General features: G+C 41.9%; 1 protein-coding gene across 2 annotated transcripts; it reads left to right on the top strand.

The window, feature by feature from the left end:
- The first annotated feature begins 265 nt into the window (after positions 1-265).
- On the top strand, positions 266-21,884 carry LOC121276846 (phosphoserine aminotransferase-like). 2 transcript variants are annotated; one of them, XM_041185406.1, is made up of 10 exons: positions 300-421; positions 3,324-3,356; positions 9,459-9,519; positions 9,607-9,676; positions 11,802-12,007; positions 12,099-12,271; positions 17,641-17,810; positions 19,327-19,455; positions 20,813-20,950; positions 21,156-21,884. In XM_041185406.1, exons 4-10 carry the CDS (start codon positions 9,609-9,611, stop codon positions 21,259-21,261), a joined length of 990 nt encoding a protein of 329 aa, XP_041041340.1. In that variant the 5' UTR covers positions 300-421; positions 3,324-3,356; positions 9,459-9,519; positions 9,607-9,608; the 3' UTR covers positions 21,262-21,884. The 2 variants fall into 2 exon arrangements, with proteins under 2 accessions (XP_041041339.1, XP_041041340.1); XM_041185405.1 differs by lacking the exon at positions 3,324-3,356 and having other exon boundaries at positions 266-421.
- Positions 21,885-22,956: the final 1,072 nt, after the last annotated feature.

The raw sequence follows: 22,956 nt of genomic DNA on the forward strand, positions 1-22,956 counted from the left end.
TTATTATGGATCTCTAATAAAGTGTAATCTAAATGAGTTTGTTATACACTTGACCTATTCAGTCGGGATTCAAGGGACTAATTAATTTGCCTCGGCGTTCCACATTCACGTACTGTCTGGTGCAATCGGTGCCATTCTTGCACAAAGCTGCCGCAGTCACGCAAACAGCTCGTGTAGGAGCGAACAGCCAATTAGATAGAACATTAGCCTGAGAATAACCAATTAGAAGGCGCTGAATACAACAGCCATGTGAAAACAGCCAATAAGAAGCGTAAGCAATGTATCGGCGCAGTCTGGAGGAGGATTGCAGTTAAAGTGAAGGGAGAGCAAGAGTTTGTGCAAAAATACACAATCCGAAATGGAAAGTGGTAGGAAGCGACTTATCAACTTCGGTGCTGGTCCTTCCAAGCTCCCGCTACCGGTGAGTTACTCGGTGTCCCTTCTCTGTTAACCAGTCGTGTTGACAATGCCGGAGCATTGAATTGCAAAACGTTTGAACTTGGAATGTGTGTATGTATGTAGCATAACAAATTAATGGAAGGCTTTGCTGGAAGGCAGAAAACTATCTTGAGTCGCGCCATCGATGTCAACGTTACATATCTTTTTGATCAGTAGCAACTTGGGACGGATGGGAGGAGAGAGATTCTCCATCTGTTCTTATGATGCCACTTTCCAAAACAGTTCCTCTGACATGTCTTCCTTCTTCCTTAACCAAGGTTTTCCACCCACGGTGGTTGACAGAGCCTTCAACCGTGTCTGGCCCATCTCCCACGCATCCGCCCTCACACCTTCCTCTCCCTCCCAGAACCATGATAGGGTGACCTTTGTCCTCACTTACCACCCCACTAGCCTCCGCATTCAAAGGATCGTCCTCCGCCATTTCTGCCAACTCTAGCATGATGCCACCACCAAACACATCTTCCCTTCACCCCCCCCCCCCAGGTGGCATTCCGTAGGGATCGTTCCCTCTGGGACACCATGGTCCACTCCTCCATCACCCCCTACACCTCAACCCCCTCCCATGGCACCTTCCCATGCAACCAAAGAAGGTGCAACACCTGCCCCTTTACTTCCCCCCTCCTCACCGTCCAAGGGCCCAAACACTCCTTTCAAGTGAAGCAGCATTTCACTTGCACTTCCCTCAATTTAGTCTACTGCATTTGTTGCTCCCAGTGTGGTTTCCTCTACATTGGAGAGACCAAACGCAGACTGGGTGACCGCTTTGCAGAACACCTTCAGTCTGTCTGCAAGCATGACCCAGACCTTCCTGTCGCTTGCCATTTCAACACTCCACCCTGCTCTCATCCCCACATGTCCGTTCTTGGCCTGCTGCATTGTTCCAGTGAAGCTCAACGCAAACTGGAGGAACAGGACCTCATCTTCTGACTAGGCACTTTACAGCCTTCTGGACTGAATATTGACTTCAACAATTTTAGATCATGAACTCTGTCCTCCATCCCCACCCCCTTTCCAATCCCCCTTTTTTCCAATAATTTATATAGATTTTTCTTTTCCCACCTATTTCCATTATTTTTAAATGTATTTCCATCCATTGTTTTATCTCTACCTTTTAGCCTATTTCGATCCCTTCCCTTCACCCCACCCCCACCCCCACTAGGGCTATCTGTACCTTGCTTGTCCAGCTTTCTACCCTGAATTAACACATTCCTTAGATAATATCACCACCTTCAATACCTCTTTGTCCTTTTGTCTATGAAATCTTTTGGCTATTTCCACCTATCACTGACCCTCTATCCAGCTCTACCTGTCCATCCCTTTAAACCAGCTTATGTTTCACCTCTTTTCTATTTTTACTTAGTTCTGTTGAAGAGTCATATGGAATCGAAACGTTAACTGTGTTCCTCTCCGCAGATGCTGCCAGACCTGTTGAGTTTTTCCAGGTATTTTTATTTTTGTTTTGGATTTCCAGCATCCGCAGTTTTTTGCTTTTATATTTTTGGGAGAAGAGAGACCTTTGTTAAAAGTTTTACACATGATAATGTATATTATCTTCACGCATGCTCATTTCGTAGATTGAGATTCATTTTAAACGGATGCTATCTGCCGCCTTCTGTGCCTTTTTGAAATGCCCCCCCTCTGGTCATTTCATCCAGTGGTAAAGGGGGCTGTGGGCGTTAGAGTGCTTGTGGCTCGTGTGATCTTCTCAAATAAGTGATTACTTGATATCCTTCTAAAAACTGCTCGGATGCTTATGGCTGTTTATAGGGCTTATTTGATGTGTGCTCCTGCAGTTTGAATGTATTAGAAATAATCTTCAATAAAAACTTTTCCATAGTGCCTAGCTTTTCCTAGTTCTTGGCTAATAGTAGCCAGCGAATTACATGAAGTGACTTCTCATCCCAAGCTTGGGCAGTTATCTCTGGTGGCCCCATGCTATTTCTCATTTTATATAGTGCCCCTCAGCCACATCATCCAAAAACATAGCCCCATTCATGTGGAAATGGACGATATCCACCTCACTCCCACCTGCTCAATTCATTCAGTCTTTAAATTGTCAAACTCTTTGCCTGACATCCAGTATTACATGAGCAGAAATTTCCTCCAATTAACCATTAGGAAGACTGAAGTCATTGTCTTTGGTCCCTGCTACAAACTCTCTTGCTTAACCACTGACTTCATTCGTTTCCCTTGCAACTTTTTGAGTCTGAACTAGACTGTTCACATATTTGTCATATTTGAACTCCAAATGAGTTCCTGAGCACATACCTGTGCCATCACTAAGACTGTCTACTTCCACTGCTGTAACATTGCCTGGCTGCACCCTTGCCTCAGCTCATCTGGTGCTGAAGCCCTCCATGCTGTTGTACTTCTAGACTTGACTATCTCCAATAAATTCCTGACTGGCCTCTATATTTTCCCCTCCATGAACTTGAGGTAATTCAAAACTCAGCTGCCTATGTCCTAACTTGTCACACCCTGTTCACCATCACCTGTATACTTATAGACTTGCATTGGGTCCTAGTTGAGTAGCCTCTTGTTTTTAATTCTCATCCTTTTCAAATCGGTTTGTGGCCTCAGCCCATACCTATCTGTAACTTCCAGCTTAAAACACTCCAATATCTGTGCTCTTCTAATTCTAGCTTTTGAGTGTCTGATTTTAAATATTCCACCATTGGTGGCTGTGCCTTCAGCTGTTTGAACATTGAGCTCCAGAATTCCCTGCCTCTGCTCCTCTACCCCTCTATCCTTCTTGAAGACCCTCCCTTTAAAACCTAACTGATTGACAAAGCTTTTGGTCATCTGCCCTAATATCTCCTTATGGGATTCGGTACTAAATTTTGTTTGATATTGCTCCTGTGCAGTGCCTTGGTGTTGAAACATGTTAAAGAAGCCATGTAAGTACATGTCCTTGTTTTTGGATATTGCAAATTTAAGGTTAACTAGCATTGAGTTATTGGTAATTCTGTGATGTGAGCTTATTCTTGCTAGGTTGAGCAGCTGCTTGGAATAATTCCAGCTGTTTGATACTTTTTTTTCATCTGATCTGTCAGGGGTGGTGTGAACAAGTATCTTATCACTGATGCCATGATAAATCTATTCAGGCAGCATGCAGTAGCTACAAATGTTCAGTGGAGAATGTTATACAGTAGATTTCCTTAACCAGTTGTTATAAAACAAATCTACAAAGTTTTTGGTATTTTGTTTAAGGAAACATTATTCAGTGGGCAGTTTGGTACATATCACTGGTTTACTTTCATAGCCAGTGGCTGAAATAATTTTTCCTCCTGATAATTTGGCCCAATTTCTGTCCACTGCATACATCCTAAAATTTCTTACCAATGTGTTACATGTACTTAAGAATGCTGGAAATAGTCATCATCCCAGTCAGCATCTGTGGAGAGAAACAAAGTTAATCTTTCAGGTTGCTGGCCTTTAAGTCAGTTCAGTGCCACTCTGTGTTAATTTAAGTGACATAGGAAGAAACTTTTCCCCTTAGTGGAGGAGTCCATAACCAGAGGGCATAGATTTAAGGTAAGGGGCAGGAGGTTTAGAGGGATTTGAGGTAAATTTTTTTCACTCAGCGGGTGTTTGGAATCTAGAACACTGCCTGCAGGGCTGGTAAAGGCAGGAAATCTCAACATTTAAGAAGTATTTAGATGAACACTTTAAAAGCCATAGCACAGAGAACTACGGGCCAAGTGCTGGAAAATGGGATTAGAATAGAAAGGTGCTTGATGGCCAGCATGGACACAATGGGCCGAAGGGCCTGTTTCTGTGCTGCATAACTCTGACTTTATGACTCTATCAATAATTTTTATTGCTGCATTTTAGGTCTTGGGAGTTTTTAAATCAGTTATGAGATGTGAATGTTGTGGAAAAGCTGAGCATTTATTGCCCATCCCCAATTTCCATTGAGCAGGTGATGGTCAGCCCCTACCTTGAACTGCTGCAGTCTGTGTGGTATAGGTACACCCACAGTGCTTTGGGTGTGGAGTTCCTGGAGTTTGACATGGCAACAGTGAAGCAATTAGTTTGTAGTCCTTGTAATGTTGGCCTGTGACTTGAAGAGGAGCTTGCAGTTGCTGGTGTTCCCATGCCTCTACTGACCTTGTTCTTCTAGTGCTGTTAAAGTCTTGAGTTGCTACAGTGCGTCTTGTAGATGGGACACTGCAGCCAGTGTCAGTGGAGGAAGTGAATTTTTCAGGTGGTGGTTGGGGTGCCCATCAAATGGGCTTCTAAGGTTGATGTTGAACTTTTGTTGCTGGAGCTCCACTCATCTAGTCAAGTGGAGAGTGTTGCATCACTTTCCTCACTGCCATGTAGATGGCGGAGAAACTCCATGAGTCAGGAGATGAGTTACTTGTCACAATACCCAGCTTCTGACCTGCTCTTGTAGCCACAGTATTTGTGGTTAGTCTAGTGGGTGATGACCAAAATGTTGATGGTGAGGGATTTGGTGATGGTAACCCCATTGATGGTTATGGAGTGTTAGTTAGAAACTGCCTTCTGAGATGGTCATTACCTCAGTTACCTGGGTTGGATGTTACTTCACACTTATCAGATCAAACCTGGACATTGCCCAGGTCTTGTTGTATGGATGTTCTTGTTATCTGAGGAGTTATGAATGGAACTGAATGCTATAAACATCCCCACTTCTGACTTTTATGATGGATTGAAGCAGTTGAAGTTGGTTGGGGCACTGACATGAAGAACTCTTCAGTGATGTTTAGGATATCGCTGGATTTCATCTCTTTTGTTCATACTTAGCCCACGGCTGTAATGTGATTCTGGCAGAAACAAAACAGGACCTTTGAGTAAGTGCTGCAAGATAGGGTGTTGTCAACAGTGCTTCTGTCACTTTGCTGTTTGAGAATGGACTGATAGGGTGGTATTTGATCAGACTTTTATTTGTCCAGGTATGTCCTAACTGCCAGTTTTGCATATTATTGGATAGATGCTAGTGTTGTAACTGTACTGGAACAGCTTTGCTTGGTGTGCAGTGTAGCGCAAAGCTTCACAGTGTAGAAGGTCAGAGTGGGATGGAGAAGTCAAATTGGAAGCTTGACTGTGACTGAACTGAATGCAGGTATTTGGAGAAAAAAGTAGGCCATTCGAGCCTGCTCCTCCACTCTGATCACCTTCTACCTTAATTCCATCTTCCCACACTATCTCCATAATTCTCTGAGATTGGCTGGTCACCTCAATGTAGAGGAGTACCAGTCATAAATAATGAATATAGTGTATAAAATGATGTTACCTAACTTAGTTTTTGGGGTCTTGCATGGTGGGAAGGGAGAAGGTAAAAAGGACAGATGCTGCAGGTGGTTGAGGGGTGAACCAGAGTGCCATGGAGAGGAAGATATACTTGGAGGTAGTAGCAATGGACAGCAAATGATCAATTAAATGTGAGGCTTGTGTGGTGAATAGTGAGGACAAGGGGAGCCCTTATCATGGCTCTTGGAAAGAGAGCAGAAAGAGCAAGAAGGGAACTAGAATCTGATTTCTGCCTTTAAAAAAAAAACAGCTAGGCCCAACCATCTTCAGCTGCTTCAACAATGACCTTCCTTCCATCATAAGGTCAGAAGTGGGGATGTTCACTGATCGTGGAAGATTGTACAATGTTCAGCACCATTCACAAATCCTCAGGTGCTGAAGCAGCCCATGTCCAAATGCAGCAAGACCTGGACAATATCCAGACTAGGGCTGACAAGTGGCAAGTAACATTCGCACCACATAAGTGTCAGGTGATGAATATCTCCAACAAGAGAGAATCCAACCATCGCCCCTGGGTATTCAATGACATTACCATCACTGAATTCCCCACCATCAACATCCTGGGGATTATCATTGACCAGAAGCTGAACTGGACTTGCCATATAAATACAGTGGCTATGAGAGCAGCTCAGAGGCTAGGAATCGTGTGACGAGTAATTTAACTCCCCAAAGCCTATCCACCATCTACAAGGCACAAGTCAGGAATGTGATGGAATACTCCCCACTTGCCTGGATGAGTGCAGCTCCCACAACACTGAAGAAGCTGGACACCGTCCAGGACAAAGCAGTCCCTTTGTTTGGCACCACATCCACAAACATTCAGTCCCTCCCAATGCACAGTAGCAGCAGTGTGTATCATCTACAAGATGCACTGCAGGAATTCGCCAAGGATCCTTAGACAGCACCTTCTAAACCCACGACCACTACCATCTAGAAGGACAAGGGCTGCAGATAAATGGGAAAACCACCACCTGGGAGCTTTCCTCCAAGTCACTCCCCATCCAGACTTGGAAATATATTGTTGTTCCTTCACTATCACTGGGTCAAATTTCTGGAACTCCTTTCCTAACAGCACTGTGGGTGTACCTACACCACATGGACTGTAGCAATTCAAGAAGGCATCTCACCATCACCTTCTCAAGGGCAACTAGGGATGGACAATGAATGCTGGCCCAGCCAGCGAAGCCCACGTCCCGTGAATGAATTTTTAAAAAAAATCTGGGTTCCATTAAATGATCTTGTGATCAGTTTGCCTTGGAGCTAACCAGCAGGAGTCAAAAGGTTAACTGTAGGGGTGAGAAGGGTCTTGGCGGTGGCTCTTTTTTTTCAAGTTTAATTTGAGAACTTATAACCAGCTGGAGTAGAATTCGGTTGAAATTTTGGGTGTTGGTTAACAGAGTTCAACCTCTTGTTAACTGAAGCACTTTACTGACATTGAGTTGTATAACCAGACTGAGGAGAGTTTTAGATACAAAACTCCATGGTTAAAGAATATTACAAACAGGAGAGTTCTGATTTAAAGTGGCTATGCTTAAGAGGCCAGAGATACCTATAGTTTGCAACTTTGGGACAGTTGGAGGAAGATTGAAGAAATTAACCTTGCTGGAAATAAACAGAAGGTCCAAGCAATAGTAACCCATAAATGAATTGTTGCCACAGTAAGTATCAGACTTGAGAGTTTTGGGGAAATTGAATCACAGAATATTTACAGCACAGAAGAAAGCCAATCTGCCCATCAAGTCCATGCTGCCTCTACATATGCAATTCAACTAATCCCATTCTCCTGCCCTTTCCCCACAACCTGAATACTTTTTCAGGTGCTTATCCAACTCCCTTCTTGAAGCTGCAATTGAATCTGCTTCCACCACCCTCTGTCAGTACATTCCAGATCCTAACCACTCACTATATTTATTTAAGAAAAAAATGTGCTTCACATTGCCTTTGATACTCTTGCCAATCACCTTTTAAATAGGTGCTCTCTGGTTCTTTACCCCTCTGCTAAAGGGAATACTTTCTCTCTATCTATTGTCTAAACCCTTCAAGACATTGAACACCTCTATTAAATCCCCTCTTAATCGTCTCTAAGGGGAAGATTGCCTTTGCCAATCTGTTCATGTAACTGAAGTCCTTCATCCTTGGAACCATTCTCATAAATTTTCTCTGCATTCTCTCTCATGCTTTCACATCCTTCCTGAACACAATACAGTTGAGGTAGGACCAGTGCTTTATAAAGTTTCATCATGGGCAGGATCTTGCGGTTGGCGAGTGGGGATTGGGCCTGTTTGCTGATGCGTAAAATGACGCGGGATGATGTCGGGTGGAACTCCCGACGTCACCCCGCTTCACTTCCATTTTCAGGTCGGCAAGGATGCAGCCGAGTCAGCTGCGTGCCCGCCGGCCTGTCAACGGCCTATTGAGGTCATTAAAAAAACAAGGTAATTAATGGACCTGCCCGTCCAACCTTAAGGTTGGTGGGCAGGCAAGAGCCCTGGCAGGCTTCAGAAAAAGCATGAAACCTCATCCGCGGGCGGGATGAGGTTTCGTGAGGGTATTTAAATTTTTGTCAAATCTTTCAATAAAAGTTATGGACATGTCACAACTCATGTGACAGTGTCACACGAGGGGACATGTCAGGGAAATATTTTTATCATTTCTATTAAATTTTAATTCCGAGCCGATCTCCCTGAGGCAGCACTTAGCCTCAGGGAGATCTGTTTATTGGGGGCACCGATCGGAGGCACACACGCTCCCGCACAGTGGATAGACTGACTCTTCTGTCTGGTTGTAAACAATTGTGCTTTTGAGCTGTCCATTTACACTCAAGATAAGAGTTGGGGTCTTGAGGAATGCTCATCAGCATTTCTACCTGAATACAAGGTCCATGTGATTCACATTCCTCTGGAAAGGGTCGAAGATATCCCTGCAAACTTGCAGACTCTTAAGGTCTGGGGTGAGGGGGAAAGAGTGAGTAGTTAAAGGCCAAAGTCTCTATGCTTCACTGTGCAGGAATGCAGCTGAGATTTTGTGCTCTGATTGGAAAGACCAAATTTGTGAGGAGTTGAAATGAGGCTAGAGGATTTGCCTAGCTTGTGCAGTAGGAGGAATCTTTGGGGTTTGTGGGGGTTGGTACCTCACTGAGAGAGAGAGAGAGTTCCAAGATTATTAGTTACTAGGCTGAGAAAAGAAAAGAACCAAGTTAAACCCTCTGGAGCCAAGAATCACTTCAGACTGATTCTGGGAGAACTGAATGTTTACTTAAAGGACAATATAAAGTATACCTGTGAAGTGTGCTTTTTTTTGGTTGTGCTAAAAAGGGAAAAGTTCTGTTTCTAGTTTAAAGTATAAGTCTTCTGTTTTAATAAAAGTCTTGAAACAAAACCTTGTTATTCTTTCAGCTATTAAATTGAAGTTTGGAGCTTTTTAAAGAAAAATAAGTCTCTGGAAAGATCATGACATCTAGTTTGGCTTTGAATATATGAATTTGCCATATTACTTGGATTTTAGTATACTGGGAGTTTTTTTTAATCTAAATAATATGTTAATGAATACATTCCCTGTAAAATAAATGAGGGAAAATTAAGGGAAATTAAAACAGCAAAATTTTAAACATTTGTGGGTCAGTCAGCATTTGAGAAGTTCCTGCTTTTATGGTTCACTGTATATGTTATGATTTGATCTGTTGTTTTTCCCTTGGTTTAATGGATGATATTTCATATCTCCAGGCCTTGCTTCAAGCACAGAAAGAGCTGTTGGATTACAAGGGACTTGGAATTAGTGTTCTAGGTAAGCTCCCAAGTAGGTGGGTTATCTTCGTTAACCAACCATCATGTTTTCCATGTTCTAACTCCATCTTTCTTTTCCTCCCAACAGAAATGAGCCACAGATCTTCAGACTTCGTCAAAATTCTCAATGCAACAGAAAACGACCTGCGAGAGTTGCTGTAAGGAGCGCATGCACTTAAATTCAGCTGCAATGGTTGAAAGTTTACAAGAAAGACATGCATTTATATAGCGCTGTTCACAATCACCAGGTGTCCAAGTGCTTTGCAGCCAATGAAATACTTTTTAAAGTGTGGTCACTGTTGCAATGCAGGAAACACAGCAGCTAATTTTCAATCAGCAAATGGCAACAATGACCAGATAATCTTGTTTTTATTGTGATGTTGACTGAGGGATAAATACTGGGGATAACTCCCCTCTTCAAAAGAGTGCAATGGGATTTTTAGACATGCTTCTGGTCTGAAAGGCAGCACCTCCAACAGTGCAAAGCTTCCTCAGTACTGCATGGAACCATCAGCCTTGATTTTTGTGCTCAAGCCCTGGCGTGGGACTTGAACCTGGAACCTTATGATTCAGAGGCGAGTGTGCTACCAACTGAGCCAATGCAGATAATGATAATGTAGATACCTTGTGAGAATAACTGAACACCAGTGGATGAGATCAGCCTGGAATAAATTAGTTGCAGATTTGTAAGTGCAGAAACAGCCTGCTTGCACATTGTGAATGTACGTACAGATAAAGGCCAGTTTGATGTTAAGCTGCTTCATTTAGTTGGTGGCATTATTACACAGCACATCCAACCAGCTCATTGAATCTTTGAGCGTTTTGCATGTCCAAATGTTTTATGGTGTATGTAATTAGTTAACCAGAGAATCTGTTTGCTTAAATGACAGTTTTAACATTTGCTAATTATACTGTCAAATGGATGATTTTTTAATGCTAAGTGTCCTTTCCAATTAAATTTGCGTTGTATTTGTTAAAATTATTTTTATTGTGCAGTGTAGTAATAATCAAAACAAAGGTCCAAAGCCCACAAGGCAGTGGTTCTTGCATCACTTCTTTATGGGTGCAAGACTTGGACAACCTACTAGCATCACAAAACTACTAGAAGCATTCAATTTTTGCAGTCTGAGACATTTTTGCAACATCAGGTGGCAGGAATAAATCTGTGACACAGATTCTTGTAAAGTGCTGCTTACCTGACACTGAGACCATGCTCATGAGTTCAGCTTTGCTAGGTTGGTCATATGGTTTGCATGGAGGATTCCCACATAGCATAGGCAATACTCTACAGCCAGCTGAGCATGGGAACCCGCATCACAGGCTATCCCATCCTTGGATATAAAGACAGACCCAAGTGGAGAAATCTCTGTCATCAAGCCTTTTCAACTTTTGAGAACAACAAGAGACAAGTGCCTTCAGGATTAGTGAGTGTGGCACAAAGCCAATACCTCCTGTTATACAAGTTGAGACTTGGCCTAATATTCATGCAACAACACCAACCGGCTTTTTTAAAAAACTTGCTGAACACTCATCCGTTGAAATAGTGGGAGAGTCCATCAGTAATGGAGGTTAAGAGGATGGGTGATTTATTATATAATGTTCAGAGTCCCTAGGAATTGGTGATTTTCATTGCCACCATTGACTGAGTGAATGTTCACGTTTGGATGAGACTTTAAACTGAAGAAGACAGGCAAACCTTAGGTTGACTTGAAAGATCCCAAAGCACCTTTCAAAAATTTAAGGGAGTTGTGGTTGTTACCTTTTCCCTGCATTTAAAACTGGTTATGCTACAAAAATATTCTTATGGCTGCACTTGCTGACACCGTAACTGCAGAGGGTGCGCTCCCTACACACTGATAGCGACATCTCAGTGGGAGGCTACGTGAGCAACATAATGGGCAGCAGGGAGTGGGAAGGAATGGTGAAGAGAGCAGGAGGTTTCAGGGTGTGGGTGGCGGATGCACAATAATGACGTCAGCCTGTGTTCTGGGGGATGGAGTAGCAACAGAGTTCCTGTTTGTGGCAGGAATTAGTATATTTCTATTGGGTGAGATCATGCAAGTGCTGGATAAGTAATTTAATATGCAGCGCTACAATTGAGAGAACAGCTTTTTAATTTTGAAGTGATTGTTTTTGTGCATGTTTGCTATAAAGAATACTAACTCGTTCTAATTTTACTTCAAAAATAGTTTCTACCAAAGTTTACAACAGTGTTTGGTGCTCTCTTGAGTGAGGGGAAATTTCACCTGCAATCTTATGACTCCTGTGTGTATCTTAATACAGAAATATCCCAGAAAACTACAAAGTGATTTTTCTCCAAGGAGGTGGAACTGGTCAGTTCAGTGCTGTCCCTCTAAATCTTATTGGATTAAAAGAAGAGCGATGTGCTGATTATGTGGTTACTGGATCCTGGTCTGCTAATGCAGCCAAAGAGGCAGCAAAATATGGAAAAGTGAACATTGTCCACCCCAAGCTTGATGCTTACATAAGTAAGAACCTGCTTGTTGGCAGTAGATGCTTAATGGATCCATTACTGCTGACTGAATACATAAGACGATAAAGTTTTCCCTTGTTTTCCAGAAATCCCAAATCCAAGTAACTGGAATTTGAACCCAAATGCCTCTTATGTTTACTATTGCGCCAATGAGACGGTACACGGTGTGGAATTCCCCTTTATTCCAGACACAAAAGGAAATGTGCTGGTCTGTGACATGTCGTCAAGTTTTCTTTCAAAGCCGGTGGATGTCTCCAAGGTATGATCTAAATTTCAACTTTCGACACAACCTTTGCCTCTACATTGGAATGGGTAACTAGTTCACTGGAAAAATTATTCTGTACAAATGAAAGAGCCATTTCCCTGAGATCAGGAAAATTGGCATTGTTTTTCCTAAGAGCAGAGAAGGTTCAAGAAAAATTAGATGGAGGTGTCAGAAATCATGAATGCTTTTGATGGAGAAAATAAGGCAAAACTGCTTCCAGTGGTAGAGAGTGGAGAAAGTGTTCTTTTATGCCACAAGTGTTTGTGACCTGAAAAGGCGGTGGAAGCAGATCCTATCAAATATTTATCCAATTTCCTTTTTAGAACTTTTTAAGCAGAAACATGCATGAACAATGAGGAGAGAGTAGGGGAGCGGGATGTTGCTTTTCAAAAAAGCATGTTCAGACTTGATGGACTGAATGGTGTCTTGTGTTATATCATTTTATGAAATGTTTTGGAATCTGATGCTAGTGTTCAGGTAAAACAAAGCATGCCAGAAAACCAAAGTAGTTATTTTTGACAGTAGTTTGGTGGTGCTAATGGTTGGTATGTACCTGTAAAGGATAGACAGCTGTGCACAATTGCTAGCTTAAAATGCAGTTGGATGACAGTCTTTTGATGTTGCAAATAACACAATGGGAATTAACTTAGATGGGTAGCAGGATACTAGAGAATATTAGGATATTAGAGAATCTAAGGGAGAGTTCAGGAATATTGATGGAATCCTTGTTAAAACTATGCGGGGGTGTAATAACCACTTGGAAAACTAACTTGGGATCTGGATAGAGCACAGGTGATGGCAAGAATCTCTACCAAGCACTTTAAGCATGCTAATAAAATGGCCTGGAGAGGCTGTGGGGTGACTATTAGACCTTTTAAGGGAGAATCTGGTAATATAAGGTATGGACACTTTTAGGAGAAACCAGATGGCCTATTCAGTTGTTTGACTTTTTTTTTAAGAGTTTTTAAAAACATATATATATTTTGCCTTCTTCACAATAACCTCTAATCGCCCAAGGATCTGATCTTGGTAACTTGTTTTCTCCATTTAATATGCTACCCTATAGTGATCTCCTAAGCCATGACCTTCATTTCCACAAGTAATTTTACACCAAGCTATTTTTCCAGCCCTCCACCACACCCACCCACCCCCAAGTGCCTGCTATGAAACTGAATTCCAGTCTTCAATTTGCCATGGCTTTCTCCAGCTAAGCATTGGGGCAAACCAAATCCCATGCTATTGCTGTTGACTCCATTTTCCTTTCTCTTTTTTCTCCCCACCACCACCATCTGGGCTGAACCAGAAAGTTCCCAAGGTACATTTTTTTAGACCTCCGATTTTCTCCACAAAGACTACTTGATTTCACAGTTTAAGGAAAGTGATGCATATTACTGAAAACTTCCATCTATGGCTTTGCTACATACAAACATTCAGTAAAATTGTAGTTGTTTTCCTGAAAATTGTGACTTTAAGGGAAATAAATTCTTTGATTCCTATGGAAACCCGTGTTAGAGTCGGAGTTAGGTTCTTTCGGACATTTCTTGCCCTGGATAAACCATTGTATGAGTTGATACACTGTACTGTGCATTCCTAGCTGCAATAACTTGTATTTGGTGATTTATTTTATTTCATAAAAGGAATACAATATAAATGTAAATTTAAAAAAAAAACTCTCCAGCTGCCTGGTTTCGGATTGACCAGGGGTTGGGGGGAGACAGTTGACAGCTGAATAAGGCCCAGTGGTGGCAATGGGCACCAGGGACTTTTAAAAGTGAAAATGGAGGGTGGGGATGGGAACTGAAGGCAGGAGCAGAGGGGAGAGATGCACTGACCCCAACAGAATTAAAGAAAATATCATGTGTATGTGTGGAATGTGCAGGTCATAACCAAGTTTGTGGCAAACGACGTTATTGTGACGTCACAACATTAAAACAGATATAGTTCCTATTTTATGAATGACGTTAAAACAAAGTTGACTGAATCAGTGTTAACTGGGGACTTGCTATACTGCAATGTTGTCCTGCTAAGCTCTCACTTTGCAGCCTCCATAAACTTTAGTTTTTCAAAACTGCTCCTTAGGATTCTGTATAATATGATGGGTTAACAGTGTACTGTGAACTAGTTGGCATAAGCTATAGTCAAGGAATGTAGAGACTTGCATTTGATGCAGTTTGGTAAAAGGTTTGGAGCATCTGAGCAATAATGGGGAAAAAAAGCTTAACTATAGAGGAGATGTGTGGGGCACGCTTTTTACGCAGAGGGTAGTGAGCATCTGGAATTCGCTGCCAGAGGAGGTGGTGGAAGCAGGTATGATATTGGTGTTTAAGAGGCAGCTTGACAAATACATGAATAGGATGGGAATAGAGAAATACAGAGCCCGGAAGTGCAAAGTGTTTTAGTTGACGGGCAGTATGATCGGCGCAGGCTTGGAGGGCCTGTTCCTGTGCAGCACTGTTCTTTGTTCTAATATAAAATTCAATATTACTATACTTGAATTTGTGCTGGAGGCTAACAAGTTGTTTAGATTAGATCATTAAATTTCTATAGGCCAAAGCTGAGCAAGCAGGATGTATTGAAAATTTAAGTAAAGGATTTAAAGAATTATAGCTAGTTTGGGGGATATACCTGGCTTAGGTTGTTGTTATTTTGCAGTAATAGTGCTGTTTAAAACTGTGTAGAAATTTCTTATTTAAACAAGAGGCATGAATGGCCACCCACATTGCAGTGACAAGTACATGGTTCAGCATTGGTTTCTACTGATTTTAGCATATACTCCTCTCTTCCTCAAATGCACTTTTTAGAACCCAAATCTCTGACTGAGCTTTTAGTCAAAACCCCCCCCCCCCCCACCCACCGATGTTTCAGATTTGAGCATTTAATCTAGGCTGACACTGAGGAGGAAGACACCAATAACTCCCCAGAAATGCTAGGGATCTAAGGGTGAGAAGGAGCAATTGAAGGAAATTAGTATCACTAAAAAATAGTGCTAGAGAAATTAATGGGACTGAGCTGATAAATCCCTAGGGCTTGATGATCTACTAAGATCAGGGTACTAAAGGTGGCGGCCATGGGAATAGTGGATGCTTTGGTTGTCACCTTCCCAAATTCCGGAACAGTCCCAGCAGATTGGAGGGTGGCAAATGTAACCCCACTATTTAAAAAAAAATGGAGGAAGGAAGAATACAGCAAATTACAGACTGATTAGCCTAACATCAGTAGTAGGGAAAATACTAGAGTCTATTATAAAGGATGTGATAACAGAACATTTAAATATCAATGGGATTAGACTAAGTCAACATGGATTTATGAAAGGGAAATCATGTTTGACAAACCTTCTGGAGTTTTTGAGGACGTAACTAGCAGAGTAGATAAGGGAGAACCAGTAGGTGTGGTGTATTAGGATTTTCAGAAGGCTTTTGATAAAGCTCCACATAACAGGTTAGTGTGTAAAATTAATGCACATGGGATTGGGTGTAATATATTGGCATGGATTGAGAATTGGTTAGAAGACAGGAAACAGAATAAATGGCTACAACACTGGCATCTACCTGGCAATGTGGAAGATTGCCCAGATATGTCCTGTACACAAGGCAGGATAAATCCTACCTAGCCAGTGACTGCACCATCAGTCTACTCTTGATCATCAGTAAAGTGATGGAAGGGGTAATCAATAGTGCTATCAAGTGGCACTTGCTTAACAATAACCTGATTACTGATGCTCTACTGGGTTCTGCCAGGGCCACTCAGCCCCTGACCTCATTACAGCCTTGCTTCAAACATAAACAAAAGAGCTGAACTCCCAAGGTGAGGTGCCCTTGACATGAAGGCAGCATTTGACCAACTGGCATCAAAGACTCCTTGCAAAACGAGTCAATGGGAATTGAGGAAAATTCTTCACTGGAGTCATACCTAGCACAAAGAAGATGGTTGTGATTGTTGGAGGTCAATCCAGTTCCAGGACATCACTGCAGGAGTTCCTCAGGGTCGTGTCCTCGGCCCAACCATCTTCAGCTGCTTCATCAATGACCTCCCTTCCATCATAAAGTCAAAAGTGAGGATGTTCGTTGATGATTGCACAATATTCAGCACCATTTGTGACGACTCAGATACTGAAGCAATCCATGTCCAAATGTAGTAAGATCCAGTCTTGTGTGGTAGAAATGCTACTTGACACATCAGCCCAAGTGCCAGGCAATGACCATCTCCAATAAAGGAGAACCTAACCATCACTCCTTGAAATTCAATGGCATTACCATTGCTGAATTCCCCCACTATCAACATTCTGTGGATTATATTGGCCAGAAACTGAACTGGACTAGCAGTATAAATACTGTGGTTACAAGAGCAGGTCAGAGGCCAGGAATCCTGTGGCGAGTAACTCACCTCCTGACTCCCCAAAGCCTGTCCACCATCTACAAGGCACAAATCTGGAGTGTGGTGGAATACTCCCCACTTGCCTGGATGAGTGCAGCTCCAACAACACTTAAGAAGCTCAATGCCACCCAGGATGAAGTAGCCTGCTTGATTGCCACCCCATCCACAAACATTCACTCCCTCCACCACTGATGCACTGGAAGCAGTGTGCACCATCTACAAGATGCACTGTAGGAACTCACCAAACCTCTTTAGACAGCACCTTCCAAACACACTATCACTACCATCTGAAAGGACAAGGGTAGCAAACACATGGGAACACCACCATCCTGGAAGTTTCCATCCAAGCCATTCTGACTTGGAAATATATCACTATTCCTTTACAGGTGCTGGGTCAAAATCCTGGAACTCCCTCCCTAACAGCACTGTAGGTGTGCCAACAACATATGGACTACCGCAGGCCAAGGCAGCTCACCGTCACCTTCTCGAGGGCAATTAGGGGTGGGCAATAAATGCTGGCCTAGCCAGCGACACTCTCATCCCATGAATGAATAATAAAAAAAGCCATTCGTATGTGGAATGTCGCTGTTTGCAAGTTGGCTGCTGCATTTCCTCCTCTACACGACAATGATACACTGGTATTAAAGTGAGCTTTGGGATATACTGATCTTGTGTAGGGTGTTATATAAATGCAAGACTTTTTCCATCTTTGGCTTTTTCCCTTGCATCAACTAAGTACTTGATGGGTTTTTCTAGCTACAGGAGCCCTGGACTTTCTGGACCTCCAACATAATAACAAACCCATTCAGAGTACCTGACAGCTGAATCCAACTTCTGGTAGTTTTTGAATTAAAAACTGAAACGAGTATTTGGGAGATGGTGATAACTAGAACTTGCTTCATTTAACTCAGTAGTCTGTTTGCTATTTGGAAATTAGATGAGAGCTTGCAGATCAACAAAACTGATGAGAATTTTGTTCCTTTCTGCAGTTTGGTTTGATTTTTGCTGGTGCTCAGAAGAATGTTGGTTGTGCTGGAGTGACTGTGGTAATAATCAGAGAGGATCTTTTGGGATTTGCACTGAAGGAATGTCCAATAGTTTTTGACTATAAAGTACAAGGGAATAGCAGTTCTCTCTACAATACTCCACCAACCTACAGGTAAATAGTTTCTGTTTAACTTGCATGACTAAATGTTGGTACAGTTATTGGCTGTCTTTTTATTGTGCTCCATGTGGCAACTTGAGAAATCAAAAAATTTGAAAGAACAGATTCTAAGTGTAAATGGTACAAGCTCAGGGAAGGAGCAGATGGTTGGCTAACTACCAGTATCCAAAAGTTGTAAGCAGAGTTGTGCTGCTCTGCTGTTAACACTTCCCTGTCTGCCTCACTATTTATTTGAAATATATTGAATTTGGTTGTAGATACAAGCTAAACACTCAACAGCAAGTTAAGGCTTGTCATTTCAAGTCTGTGTCCCCATGACTTATCCTTGCATGTAGAATAGTGTACATTGCTCTCTATAGCAACATCTGGGCCCTTTGCTGTGTTTACTTACTGACTACAATGAAATACCCATAGTAGTGCTGGAATAAATGACCTCGTATTTGCCTCCACTGTAAAATGTAGAGTTGACATGATGCCCCTGAGCATTAATGGTCTTTAATACTTAATATTTTTTTTACTTGCATTCCTGCCCAAGTTTAACATGGTTTGGAACACAAAGCTCGTAATTCTAATTAACCTAGATTTTTTTCTGAAATCTAGAATTCGTGCCCTAATTATTATTATTAATATTATTATTGGTAACTAATTTCATTGGGTTGGAGCGCAACGTGCCAAGTGTGTCCTAGAGCGTGTCCATTTTAGAGAGTGGTGCCTAAACTTACCAGCATCCTTTTTAGGAGGATGTTCATTTACTTTAAGCTGATTCAATGAACTTGATGGGCTGAATTTTTCTGTTGGCGAGCTGGGGGCGGGACCCTCTGACACGGGATAACATCAGGCGGAACCCCCGATGTCATCCCGCCCCATTTTAAATATTCAGGAAGGCAGGGGGTCAGCAAGATCAGCTGTCTGCCTGTCAATGGCCAATTGAGGCCATCGATAGGATAGTTAAAACAATTAAAGGCCCTGCCCGTCCAACATTAAGGCTGGCTGGCAGGCCAGGAGCCCCAGTGGGCTTCTGAAAAAACATGAAACCTCATCCACTGGTGGGATGAGGTTTCATGTCGGTTTTTTAAAATGTTTAATAAAGTTTCTGTGCACTTTATTAACATGTCCCATCTTGTGTGTCATTGTCACATGAGGGGGGGCGTGTTAGTGATTTTTTAATTTTTCTATTTTTAAACTTAACCCTTTCAGCGCTTTCCCTGAGGCAGCACTTAACCTCAGGGAGATGTGCGCACTCGCATTTGGGGAATTCACCCCCCCGCCCCCCCCCCACCCGCACAGGAAGCGCATAGCGCTTTCTGTTGGGCGTCATGCTGGGCAGGCCTTAATTGGCCCGCCCACGTAAAATGGCGGCGACCGGCTGCCGACCTGCCGCTGAGTCGTTTGGGCCCCCCCCGCCCGTCAAGGGCAAAACTCAGCCCGATGTCTTTAGCCTTGTTTGCTCTTCCACCTGTCTGTGAAATGTATACAGGATAATAACTGGATCAGATTTTTTTTCTTTCAGCATTTACATTATGGGTTTGGTCTTGCAATGGATTAAGAAGTGCGGTGGTGCTCAAGCGATGGATCGAAACAGTGTTGCTAAATCCAAGCTGATTTATGATGTAATTGATGGATCCAGTGGATTCTATGTGTAAGTTGGTATTTTTGATACTTTACAGGCTTTGAAACATTTTTACTTAAGTTCATATCTGACCATTAAAAGTTGCTGCACTTTGTGCGAGAAAATAACATTTACTGGCCCAGAGATCCTGAATTTAAATCCCACCATTGGTAATTTGAGTTAGTATAAAATGGCTGAAAACTGCTGGATTATTTTTTAATTAATGCCTTTTTTTTCTAGGAAAGGATTTTGCCACCCCTACCTGGTCTGGCTAACATGCTATTTCCAGGCCCAGACTTGTTGGGGCAATCTTAACATTTCGTGATGGTGTAATATGGCGGATATCAGGCTGTTATTCATCTGTATTGCATTTAATGGAAAAATAAAATGGCTGGGATATGTGATGGCTGATCCGATTTTAAAGTCCATATAAGCAGTCACAAAAGTTAATTACTGAGTTGCTTTAAATTTCTTCAGTAAATAGGGATTGGCAACAACTACTATAGTACCATCTCAGATTGCAGGAACACAAATCAGTTATCTGTACTTTTTTAAAGAAATGTTTACAGACTTCAGTCTTATTGGAACGTGATGGTGAGCACCTCTCTTTAACCACTGCAGTCCTTTTGGTGTAGGAACTCCCTACAAGGACAGTTGGTGTACCAAGATTTTGATTTTCCAGTAACAGTGAAAGAATAGCGATTATAGCTCCAAGATGCGTGACTTGGAGGGGAATTTCTGGTAGGGATGTTCCCATGCCTGCAGCTCTTCTCCTTTTGAGACAGTAGAGTTTGTGCTTTGGATGGTGTTCTTGAAGGACCATTGGTCAGTTGCTGCAGTGCAACTTGTATATAGTACTTAACTGCAGCCACTGTGCACCGATGATGGAGGGGGTGGAAGTTTAAGGCGGTAGATGGGGCACTGATGAAGTGGGCTGTTCTGTCCTAGATGGTGTCAAGCTGCTTGTGGTGTTGGAGCTGTACTCATCCAGGCAAATGGTGAGTATTCCATCACACTCCTGACTTGTGCCTTGTAGATGCTGGACAGGCTTTGGGGAGTCAGGAGGTCAGTTATTTGCTACAGAATTTCCAGCCTCTGACCTGCTTTTGTAGCCACAGTATTTATGTGGCTGGTCCACTTCTGTCTCTGGTCAATAGGGGGGATTTGGTATGGTGATGCCATTGAATGGCAAGGGGAAATAGTTTGTCTCTTTTGGAGACAGTCATCACAGTATCGTATGACTCCAGTCAGTGGAGAGTTTCTTCTCTGCCATTGACTTCAAGTTTCTAGGGTGTCTTGATGCCACATCTGGTTAAATGTTGCCTCGATAGAGGTCTGTGATTATCTCCTCCCCTCAATGGAATCAAATCTTTTTGTTGTCAATTAGGTGTCCAGCTGCTTCAATCTGTAGAAGCAGAATGAATATTCCATTCCACGTTGGAAATGCTAATGGAGACAGTGCTCTTGAAACGGAGTTTCTCGATGAAGCTGCCAAACATAACATGATATCATTAAAAGGCCACAGGTAAATCTACCAATAAGCTATGCAGTTTGTATAGTGGAAGCTGTGACTCTGCTAACTTAAGTAAACCTTTGGGAATGCTATTAATTGAGTTTTATAAATATGCAGTTGCAAGTTCAAAGAGGTAGGTAGAGAGGTGGGGTCTAACGCTTATTATAAGTTTGTCTTTAAATAGCACTAATTCCATATGGTCTGCTGTTTGTACTAGGTCGGTTGGTGGAATTCGTGTTTCCCTCTATAATGCTGTGACAGTGGAAGAAGCTCAAAAATTGGCAGAGTTCATGATCAACTTTATGAAGGAACATCTTGTGTAAACATTTCAGTTTTGGTTTTAACACTGCATCTTATTTCTACAATGTAAACCCCTGGGTTTTCAGGAAATGTTCAGCAGGTCTGGCAGCATCTGTGGAGAGAGAAATGGAGTTAACATTCCTGACGTAAGATCATTGACCTTAAACGGTCTCGTGCTTGCCAAACCTGCTGAACATTTCCGGCATCTGCAGCATTTTGCCTTTGCTCTAACATTTTGTGTACTGTTGGTTATATACATGTAAGATTTAATTAGTGTTGGTAGTATCAGAAACTTTCAAAAATGCAAATCTTAATACACCAAACTAGGTATAAACTAAGTTAGTGGAGGAACTACCAATGCAATATTAAAGAATCAGAATCTTAATCTAAAGCTTTTCTTTGTCTCACCTTTCAATTCAGACTTGCCCTGTAAAGCTAGCCTTCTAACTGACTAAATTGTGGCTATGAAGCTCTTTGCAGGGAAAATGCAATGTAATAGGGTGATGGTTAAATAAAACCTGAATATGGACCATAATGTTACATAATGTCATTTATTTTTACATGGTAGAGCTGATCAGATATCCAGGCAGTGTGTGGACCACATTCAATACATGTTGAATTAGAAATAAAGCTGAAACATATGGCACTCTTTTGCATTAGATTTTTATTGATTGATGTTCCCTTTATAACCTTGGAGCTGTTGGTTTGAACCTTTGCAAAAACATTTGTTACAAATGACTGGGCTGAGGCTATCTTAACTAGTGTTTGGGTTTGGCATAATATTAACACTTGATAGGAAAAGTATCTCCATATCTGAATAATTGTGCTTCAAGAAAACTGAAGTTCAACACCTTCCATTTTTTCCTCTGGTATGTGTGAAAATGGAGATATTGGTATACTGAAAATTGTAAATTTTTTCCTTTCATGGTTCAAGTCATAATTCTTGCATTCCCTTCCCCCAACAGTATTAACATCAGAACTTATTGCCTATGGAAATGAAGATCCGTGATTTCAAAAGAAAATTGGATGGGCGCATGAAGGAAATTAACTTGCAGCTGTGGGGATAGGTTAGGGGAATGGGACTGATTGAATTGCTGTATGGAGAGCTGGCATGGGCTGAATAACCACAACCTGTGTTGTTTGACTCCAACTAGGCCTTAGAATTACTGTAACTGCGCATAACACCAAACTTGTCCTGCTGGCCCTAATTTGTATTAAATGAACAATTTGGTATCTAACCAAATGGCATAACTAGAAATGCAAATTTGGACAGGTAATGGCTAAAGTTGTGAATACATTGAATAGATATGCAGATGCAATATTTAAAGTTAAGTTGACTAAATGACCCAGAGCATTTATGGAAATATTCTGATAGCACTGCTTGTTCTATTTTGTTAGAAAATTACAAATCAATTTTGACTTTAAAACCCCTGGAAAAATGAAAATACTGTATCTGGCCCTTTTTTTGTTTGCAAATCCTGCTGGAACACTATCTTTGGATGAACAATTGCTGTAATTATTGTAACAAACCAGTTGTGGCTCCTATGTGTTCCAATGCACAATCACACTCTTCGGCAAAATGGATATCACGTGCACTCCCCACAATTGGTGTGCATTGTTTTTAACTGCTTGCTTGCAATTGCTACACCGTCACTTCCTCTCAGGTCAGTTTATTGAGATGACAGCTGAATGGGTAAGCAAATGATTTCACAAACTTG

The sequence above is a fragment of the Carcharodon carcharias genome, chromosome 4, assembly GCF_017639515.1.
Source record: "Carcharodon carcharias isolate sCarCar2 chromosome 4, sCarCar2.pri, whole genome shotgun sequence".
Taxonomy (NCBI): domain Eukaryota; kingdom Metazoa; phylum Chordata; class Chondrichthyes; order Lamniformes; family Lamnidae; genus Carcharodon; species Carcharodon carcharias.

Excerpts from the sequence above, each read along its gene's own strand:
- LOC121276846 (XM_041185405.1), top strand. The coding sequence starts at position 359 with ATGGAAAGTGGTAGGAAGCGACTTATCAACTTCGGTGCTGGTCCTTCC. Across the intron at positions 9,520-9,606 it reads ACTTGGAATTAGTGTTCTAG|AAATGAGCCACAGATCTTCA; the intron begins GTAAGCTCCCAA and ends TCCTCCCAACAG. Across the intron at positions 20,951-21,155 it reads ATATCATTAAAAGGCCACAG|GTCGGTTGGTGGAATTCGTG; the intron begins GTAAATCTACCA and ends TGTTTGTACTAG.